The sequence below is a fragment of the Haplochromis burtoni genome, unplaced genomic scaffold (assembly GCF_018398535.1).
Source record: "Haplochromis burtoni strain Fernald_Lab_line unplaced genomic scaffold, NCSU_Asbu1 Contig_872, whole genome shotgun sequence".
Taxonomy (NCBI): domain Eukaryota; kingdom Metazoa; phylum Chordata; class Actinopteri; order Cichliformes; family Cichlidae; genus Haplochromis; species Haplochromis burtoni.
The window spans coordinates 111,690-121,376 of record NW_024583233.1 but is presented as its reverse complement, the minus strand read 5'-3'; the positions used below and the strand labels follow the sequence as shown (position 1 = coordinate 121,376).

General features: G+C 44.6%; 1 protein-coding gene across 1 annotated transcript in view; it reads left to right on the top strand.

Annotated features, from left to right (window-relative positions):
- Nucleotides 1–8,644, top strand: part of LOC102310136 (extracellular calcium-sensing receptor-like) — a 13,683-nt gene extending 5,039 nt beyond the window's left edge. The window contains exon 6 of the mRNA XM_042215922.1: nt 7,731–8,644. Within this exon, the coding sequence (XP_042071856.1) occupies nt 7,731–8,644 (914 nt within the window). The remainder of the gene's footprint in view (nt 1–7,730) is intronic.
- Nucleotides 8,645–9,687: the final 1,043 nt, after the last annotated feature.

Sequence of the window (9,687 nt, the reverse complement as noted above, 5' to 3'; positions counted from 1 at the left end):
CGAGGGGGGGACATACGCTGTTATTGCGATAACATGCGAGAATTCCCGGGGCAGATAGTACGGATGCATGCTAACGGCTAACAGCTCAATGTCTCTGCTGCAGAGTTGTTCTTTTACAGTGATGTGCTCAGGGTTACACCATCTGTCGTTCACAAAAACTGCCAGTCCCCCTCCTTTCCTCTTACCGCTCTCTCTCGTCCTGTCCGCTCGCAGCATCTGAAATCCCGGTATTGTCACGCTTGTGTCCGGAGTTAGTGGTGTTAGCCACGACTCCGTTAGCATCATGATGCTACATTGCCGGTACTCCCTCTGTGACCAGGTTAGCGACGTGAGCTCATCCATCTTATTGGGCAAAGATCTTACGTTTCCAATGATTACAGAAGGAAGAGATGGTCGATAACGTCTCCTTCTCGGGCGACACAGAACCCGACATATTAGCCAGAGGTCTCTTTACTACGGTATGGAGCCATTGACCTGGCTGAGGTAGCAAGAGAGTACACACACGTGGAAGGATTGGCTGTGCCAGTTCAATGAGAGTCAAAAACTAATGTGTACACTTACGTCTGCATTTTTATTTTGTTAAATATGAACAAAATTATAGCAGAAGTGCTGTCACGTGTTTGGCCAGAAAGAGCGTACCAATTTGTTTATTTGGTAGTTCAATGAAAGGCTTCAGTTAAGAGTGAGAAAAAGAATTGCTTTCATGTTTGCAGTTTTGTCTTGTTATACAATATTTGAAATTTAAAACAAACAAACAAAATACAACATTTTAGGAAATATTAGTGGGTGTTTTCTGGTTTGTTTGGGGTTTTTGTACTACTTGAACATGAAAGTGGCCCTCCAATGAGATGGTGGTGCCAGCAGTGGCCCGTGGCTCATTTGAGTTTGAGACTCCTGTTTTAGACTATTACACCTTCAAGGATACTCAGTAAATTACTTCTTTGCAGGTATGGAGCATATCTGCCAAAACTGTGTGGCAATTCTGAAAACAGTAATAACACAACAATTGGATTAACTTGTAATCCAGTCCATTACAATATATTTTAATGCCTTACAAAACCATGATTATACATAGTCTGCTTTTTTTCTGTAAAGTAACTCTTATGTTAGCCTCTTAGTTATAGTCAGTGTTTAATATTTACCGCAATCCTTTGTTCTAAACTTAGAGTTAATACAATTAATGGTGATTAATACTCAATAAATGTTTTTCTCTATCTGATAACACCACTGAGGCTAAATATTAAACACTAAATAATATTTGGAATAATATCTGGAAAGTATAGAAAATCTATTATAACTCCTTGTAAAATTTAAATAAAAAGTATGCCACAATCACAAACACTGATGGACGCTCAATTTAAAATAATTCAATTTTAGTCATACAGCTCTAAATTGCAACAACTGTTGCCTTGAGGCTGTTGTTGTTGTTGAAAGCTGGTTCAAAAGTAGAAAAAGAAGCCTGAAAACCAAAGGCTCTGGCTCCCATTCTACTTTTAAATACTCCAGAAACCACAAGTAAGCTTGCAGTCCAAGAGTGAAGTGCTCTAATAGGGTGATATGGTTATTAAGATAAGATGCGACCTGAGTATTCAAGAGCTTAAAAATGAGAAGCCCGATTTTAAATTCAATTCTGGATTTAACAGCGAAGGGAAGCCAATATTGGAGAAATATACAGTACACTCTCTTTCTAGTTCCTGTCCATAATCTTGCTGCAGTATTTTGGATTACGTGGAGGCTTTTCAGGGAGTTTTTAGGACATCCTAATGACAAACCAATTAAAAATACTCCAGCGTAGATGTACTAAATGCATGCACTAGTTTTTTAGTGTCACTCTGAGATAGGATATTTCTAATTTTAGAGATATTGAGCAAATGGTAAAAAGCAGTCCTACATATTTGTTTAATATTTGACTTCAAGTTTCCTCACAGTGTTACTGGAGGCTAAGGTAATGCCATCCAGAACAAGAATCTGGTTAGATACCATATGTCTTTGATTTTCAGGCCAGTGCAATAACCTCAGTTTTATTTGAATTTAGAAGTAGAAAATTAGAGGTCATCCAGGTCTTTGTCTTTTAAGACATTCCTTTCGGTCAAACTAATTGGTATCTGGCTTCATGGATAGATAAAGTTGGGTGTCATCTGCATAGCGGTGAAAATGTATGCTATGCCTTCTGATTATACCTCCTAAGGGAAGCATGTGTAATGTAAACACAATTAGAACCATGTGGAACTCCATAATTGACCTTACTGTGTGAAGAGGACTCTCCGTTTACTTGATAGCTATGATACAAACCACTGCAATGCAGTACCTGTAATGTCTACAGCACACTCTAATCGTTGTAATAGAATATTATGGTCTACATTATCAAACATTGCACTGAGGTCTAACCGGACAAGCACAGAGATGAATGCATTGTCTGAGGCCATAAGAAGATAATTTGTAACCTTCACTAAAGCTTTCTGTTTCTGTACTGTGATGAGCACTGAATCCTGACTGAAACTCTTCAAATAAGCCATTCCTCTGTAGATGATCAGTTAGCTGTTTGATAACTACTCATTCAAGAATTTTTGAAAAGAAACAAAGGTAGGCGAGTCCAAAAAGGCCCAGATGGCCAAGTTCAGGGGACCGACAGCGCAGGAGGCCAAAACAGTACAGTTCCGGAGGCCGACCATGCGAATGGCAGCGGCAGTGGGGCAGGTCCGGAGGCCAGCCACGCAGTAGGCTGTGGCGTGGAAACAGTTCTGGGGGCCGACCGTGCGGACGGAAACAGCGGCGTGGAAACAGTTCTGGGGGCCGACCGTGCGGACGGCAACAGCGGCGTGGAAACAGTTCTGGGGGCCGACCGTGCGGACGGCAACAGCGGCGTGGAAACAGTTCTGGGGGCCGACCGTGCGACGGCAACTAGCGGCGTGGAAACAAGTCCGGAGGCCGGCCACGCGGAAGGCAGTGGCGGCGTTCAGGAGGGCGTTCAGGAGGGCGTCCACGGTGGCGGAGATGCCCAACAAGCGGCCTGGCAGATGACCGACGATGTGGAGGTGGTAGTAGGGGACCTGAAGGCTGCGTGGCCCCTGCAGCCCCAGGCAGAAGCGGAGGCTGGACCAGACGAGGCGGAAGCGGAGGCTGGAGCAATTGGACCAGGCGAGGCTGATGAGGATGCTGAGCGGACCAGGCGATGCTGATGAGGATGCTGAGCGGACCAGGCGAGCTGATGAGGATGCTGGAGCGGCGGACCAGGCGAGCTGATGAAGCAGTGGCTGGGCCAGGCGAAGGGAATGAGACTGCGGCAGGCGAGATTGCTGTGATGAGACTGCGCAGCGAGGTGATGAGACTGCGCTGACTGGCTGGACGGGCTCCTCGGGCCCCCCAGCTGACGAGGCAGAAGGCTGGACGGGCTCCTCGGGCCCCCAGCTGACGAGCGAGGCTGGACGGGCTCCTCGGGCCCCCAGCTGAGAGCAACGCTGGACGGGCTCCTCGGCCCCCAGCTCGAGCAACGCTAGCGAGAACAGTCTCAGACCAGTGGGCACGGGCCCCTGGACACACAGACACAGAACCAGCAGGTCGGGGACCTCTGGCAGGAACGCAACAGGACCAGCAGGCACACGGGCCTCTGGCAGGACAGAACAGGACCAGCAGGCGACACGGGCCTCTGGCAGGAGACAGGACAGGACCAGCAGGCACACGGGCCTCTGGCAGGGACAGAGACAGGACCAGCAGGCACACGGGCCTCTGGCAAACACAAAGCAGACTGCAGCTGCACTGAGCAGTGACTCAGCTCAGGCAGCGACAGTCCGGTGCAGTCCTCAACTGGCTTCTTGACCTCCAGGGGCCCAGAGTCAGCTGGGGGCTGAACCCCGGCCTCTGGGGAGGCCCTGGAGTGTGTCGCAGTCTCAGAACTGGCCAGCTTTTGAGGGCTGTTGACAGTATTGTTAGATTTGTCTCTCTGCTTGGAGTGGATGGGCGAGGAGCAGTGTCTTTCGGGTAGAATTGACTTGTATTGTCTTACAGGTGGAACAACTGACACAGGATGCAGGGCTGGTGGCTGCTGAACAGGAGGCTGAACTGAGGGTTTCTGACATAGTGGTTGTGATGACAACGGTGGTGGAATTAGAGACTGAGCTTGAGGCCGTGCGGCTAACAGAGCTTGAGGCCGTGCGGCTAACTGAGCTTGAGGCCGTGCGGCTAACTGAGCTTGAGGCCGTGCGGCTAACTGAGCTTGAGGCCGCGGTTCAAATGCATAAACAGTCCTAGTATTATCAGAGCTGGTGTTAATGGTCTCTGGGTTATATGTCACAGTTTTAGCAGACCCTGGGTTGGCTGACACGGGTTTAACAGTTGTAGAAGAACAACAGCCCTTTGCTTTCACTGAAGTCTTAAAAATGCCAACCTGGGAGAGATCGGTTACCACGAAGGTAGGTAGGCTTAGCGAATTAGCTCCCACTGACACACCCCGAACAATCCCGGAAGAAAAAGTCTCAAGGTTCGAATTGGAACTGTTATCCTTCTTACTCACCACAGTCGGCCGCTCTGATATCCTGGGGTCCGACTGTGGCGAGGGGCGTCGACGGCGTGAGTGCTGTTTCCCATTTGAAGGCTGGACCGACGGGCCGGGCAGGACGCTCTCCGTCGGGTCGGGGAGTGAAGCATGCGTTGCAGGGTGGGTGGTAGCAAGGGGGAGAAGATGAAGCTCGTTCAGAACAAAATTCTGTGTGAGCGGGTGAAGTGAGCTGAGCAACCAGGGGAGACCAGAAAGTAAGCGCTGTAGCCGAACAGCTATGCTTTGGCGGAATTCTCTCCCCTCATGCTCCAGCCATAGGTTAATTAATTTGTCCACTGAGTACATAATGTCCTCCCGGAGCTCCTCGGGCGGGTTGACTGCTGCTGGGTCCATAGTGGCTGATTCGTACTGTCACGGCTGCCGAGGCGAGCCGTGTGGAGTTGGAAAAAAGGACCCAAGAGCAAGCAGTGTATGAAAAGATTAGTGGAGTTTATTTACAAGGTGTCAGTGGCAGGAACAGAAAACGAATAATGAGACAAACTAACGGAAACCTAAACTGGGAAAACTAAAGATCAACTAGAAATCCACAGGACACGGGGTGAAAGGCAGAGAGACGCAGACTGACGGAGGATACAAAAAAAACCGCAGAGAGCCACAGATGAATGCAGAAAAGCGCGGACTTATATTGAGTAATACAGACGAACCGGCAACAGGCAGGAGAACACACAGGGCTTAAATACACACACCAGTAATCAGGGGATGAGAGACAGGAGGGCAACACAGCTGGGAGAAATCAGAGCTGACGGGACAGGGGAAATGTAAACTGAACACACTCACATCAGACATGAACCTTCAGAATAAAACAGGAAACTAACAGACACAGAGAACCAGACAGGACACTGAACTTGACAGGCAGACTCCTGAGCAGACACAATAACACCATGGACAGACAGAGGGAACACAGAGAAGTGGGATCAGGCAGGCAAAGAACAAAAACCTAACAAATGGCAAAATCACAACAGAAAACACACTCGGAATTAACAAAAGCATAAGGAAACACAAAACACTGAGTCCTCAGACTCAGGACCATGACATGGAGTGTCCTGTGGGAGATGTTAACGGAGTATGGGGTATCTCTCCCATGGCTACATGCCATTCAATCCTTATTCAACTGTTGCAAGAGATTGGTCCACATAGCCGGCAAAAAGTTGGTCTCATTTCAGATGGGTGATGGGCTCCGCCAGGGCTGCTTTTGTCACAGGTTCTGTTTGTAATTTTTATAGACAGAATTTCTAGGCGTAGCCAAGTGTCGGAAGGCTTTTATTTGAGTGGTCTCAGAATCTCATCTTTGCTTTTTGTGGATGATGTGGTTCTGTTGGCTTCATCAGGTGATGGCCTTCAGCTCGTGCTGGAATGGTTTGCAGCCAAGTGTGAAGTGGTAGGAATGAAAATCAGTACCTCCAAATCTGAGGCCATGGACCTGGAAAAGGCTGAAAAAGAGTTCCTGCCCCAAGTGGAGGAGTTTAAGTATCTCGGGGTCTTCTTCATGAGTCACGGGAGAAGGAAGCAGAGAGAGCTGAGCGTAAAAGGGAAGCTCTCAATTTACCGGTCGATCTACGTCCCTACCCTCACCCTATGGTCATGAGCTGTGGGTAGCGACTGAAAGAACGAGATTGCTCTCCCTTGCCTCTCCCTTAGAGAGGGTGAGAAGTTCAGCCATCTGGGAGGGGCTCAGAGTAAAGCCGCTGCTCCTCCACATTGAAAGGAGCCAGTTGAGATGGTTCATGCATCTGGATGCCTCCTGGGCATGCCTCCTGGGCACCTCCTGGATGAGGTGTTATGGTCATGTCCCACTGGGAGGAGACCCCGGGGCAAACCCAGGACTCGCTGGAGAGATTATATCGCTCGGCTGGCCTGGGAACACCTTGGTGTTTTCCCGGACAAGCTGAAGGAGGTGGCTGAGGAGAGGGAGGGTTTCTTTGCTTAGCCTGGTGTTAACCTGGCATTCGAGGCTAATTAGGATAATTTACATCTGGCTCTGCATTTAGATTATGTAATTATTTTATATTTTATATCTGTAATTTATATTTCATATTGTGATTTTACCTGTATCATGGTTTTACTGGAAAGCACTTTGGTGTACTTCGGACTTTAAATGTGCTATATAAATAAATTTGATTGATTGATCAATGGTCATGAGAATTTGCATATTAATGATCAAGGAATGGACCTCCCAGCCCATTGTTCATTCAGTGGTGCTAGTTTCAGACATGTTGTGTTGAGTCTGTCATATTTAGCATTTACATGGATGTTAAAATCACCAGCAATAATTATTTTATTTGATCTGACCAGTAAATCAGATAAAAAGTCTGAGAAATTAGACAGAAACTCTGTATAAGGCCCAGGTGGAAGATAATAACAAATAAGACTGTTTTTTGAGTTTTGAACAAGGCTAAGCATCAGGCTTTCAAATGAATTAAAAGTCTGTCTTGGTCTTTGGTTGATTAATAAGTTGATGTGGAAAACTGCTGCCACACCGACCCCTCAGCCCTGATAGTTACTATGGCTCAGGGGTGTTGATTCATTTAAACTAACGTAATTATTCTGCTGTAACCAGGTTTCTGTAAGGCAGAGTAAATCAATTTGTTAATCAATTATTAATTAATGTACGAACAGACTAAAAGACTTGGAAGAGAGAGACCTAATATTTAATAATCCACATTTTACTGTTTTACTCTTTGTTGTAGAAGCGCATTATTTTATTGTCCCTTTTTTGCGATTTTTTATGTTTAAGTTGTTTTTTGCCGGTTTTTAGTTTGTTTTTTTGTCTGTTTGGGAGCTGACACTGTCTCTGAGGAGATGGAGTTTTGGGGAATAATGGGAGGAGAGAAGCTGCAAAGAGGCGTGTAAGACTGCAACTCTGCTTCTGGGTCCCAACTCTGGATAGTCAGGTTTTGGGGGGAATTAATACATTTGGCAAGACTTCTAGAAATGAGAGCTGCTCTATCCAAAGTGGGATGCATGCCGTCTCCTCTCTAGACATCACATCTGTTAATCCTTACTTGATCACAAACCAGTATACCTGTGTGCTTAACTTAATAAACATATTGTTTATCACCTTGTAATTGTACAGCATCAGTAGGATGTTTCATGGATGTTTTAAATGCAAACACATATGAAATTGTGCTCATTAAATTTAACAACTTGTAACATCTGCATCAATATTAATTTCCAGATTCTGTCACCTGTGTGAGATGTCTACCTGAGTTTTGGTCAAATGAAAGAAGAGATTCCTGTATCAAGAAGGAAGCAGTGTTTCTGTCATATGAAGAAATTATGGGAGCACTGCTCACTGCAGCATCTGTATTTGGGGCATGCATGACAATTGGTGTGATACTCATTTTCTTCAAGTATAGGAAATCTCCTATTGTCAGGGCAAACAACTCTGAACTGAGCTTCCTGCTGCTCTTCTCCTTAATTCTGTGCTTCCTGTGTTCTCTGACCTTCATTGGTCAGCCCTCTGATTGGTCCTGTATGCTCCGACATGTAGCATTTGGCATCACCTTTGTCCTCTGTATCTCTTGTCTTCTGGGAAAAACAATAGTTGTTTTAATGGCCTTCAGAGCTACGCGTCCAGGTAATAATGTTAAAAAATGGTTTGGGCAGACACAGCAGAGACTCTGTGTTACAGCATTCACTCTTATACAAGTTGTCATTTGTATCATCTGGTTAACAACTTTTCCTCCTTTTCCATCTAAGAATTTGTTACAATTCAAAGATAAAATCATCTTAGAGTGTGCCCTAGGCTCAGCTGTAGGCTTTTGGGCTGTTCTTGGTTATATAGGACTTCTGGCTATTTTATGTTTTATTTTTGCATTTTTAGCACGAAAACTACCCGATAATTTCAATGAGGCCAAGTTTATCACTTTCAGCATGCTGATATTCTGTGCAGTATGGATTACATTTATCCCAGCATACGTTAGCTCCCCTGGGAAGTTCAGTGTTGCTGTAGAAATATTTGCTATACTTGCATCTAGTTTTGGACTGCTAATTTGCATCTTCATACCCAAATGTTATATGATCTTACTGAAGCCAGAGAAAAATACAAAAAGGAATATGATGGGGAAGAAGGTACCAAATTCGCTTTGAAAATTGAATTTAGTAAAATGGTATTTTACTCTTATTATTTTTACCAAATTAGTTCGTCACCATCCTGTCAGAATAGAAATAAGCTCCTTCTCCTTCCTGATGCATTTTCATTACTTAGTTTGCAACTAGGTAAAAAAAAAAGCATACCAAGGCACTGATAGCTAGAGGTTATTGAGTCAATCATATATTTATCATGGCATCCCTTTATTTTGTCTTTATTTTATGTCAAACCCTGGAAGTTTGAAATTTGAATTACATGCCACTGCAGATAAAATCAGTAAGAGTACCTGTTCTTCTATAACCTGTTCATTCTCAATTTCAAGAGGTTTCCATTGCCATTATCAAATTTTTGTGCGCACCACAATGCAACTCCATCGGTTGTTTTGCTTTGTGCATGTATGTGTTTAATGCATGGTTCTCAAAGAGCAGCTACACATATATATGGCAAATGAAATAAGGAAAGTAAAAAAAAAATCTCTTACTATATGAGTAAAAGCAATAACAGTAAAGCTCTTCCTTTGTATAGGATTAAAACAAAATATAATATGTGGTACTTTAAAAGATGAGTTTTTAGTGTAAACACAAGTTACAGTAAATAAACAAATAAATCTTTTGGTGTCAGATGTTTGAAATATCTCTAAACTGCTGATTATTTGCTGTTGCCTTTGTTCTCTGTTACCTCTTCATCTGCAGCTGGCGCAAAGACGCACTCATCCACACAACTGTCATTTGCAAAGTGGGTCTACAAACCCAAGCATTAGGGCCACAGGTGGATTGCCCTATTTCAGTACACCAAGCAAAAAATGTAACACCAACCAACCAACCCAGTGATATCAAGTTCTGTACTGATACAAGATGGCGCTACACATGCTGTAAAATCTTTAAACACTTTCTTAAACCATACTTCAAAGACATTGTTAAGTCCATGACATGTTTTTAGAGTAGGGTTCAATGGTGTAAATTTTCCTTACCATTTCCTATTAACTTCAGACTGAATTAGTATCAGACTGATGACAGATCTTAATATCACATCTATGCATCAC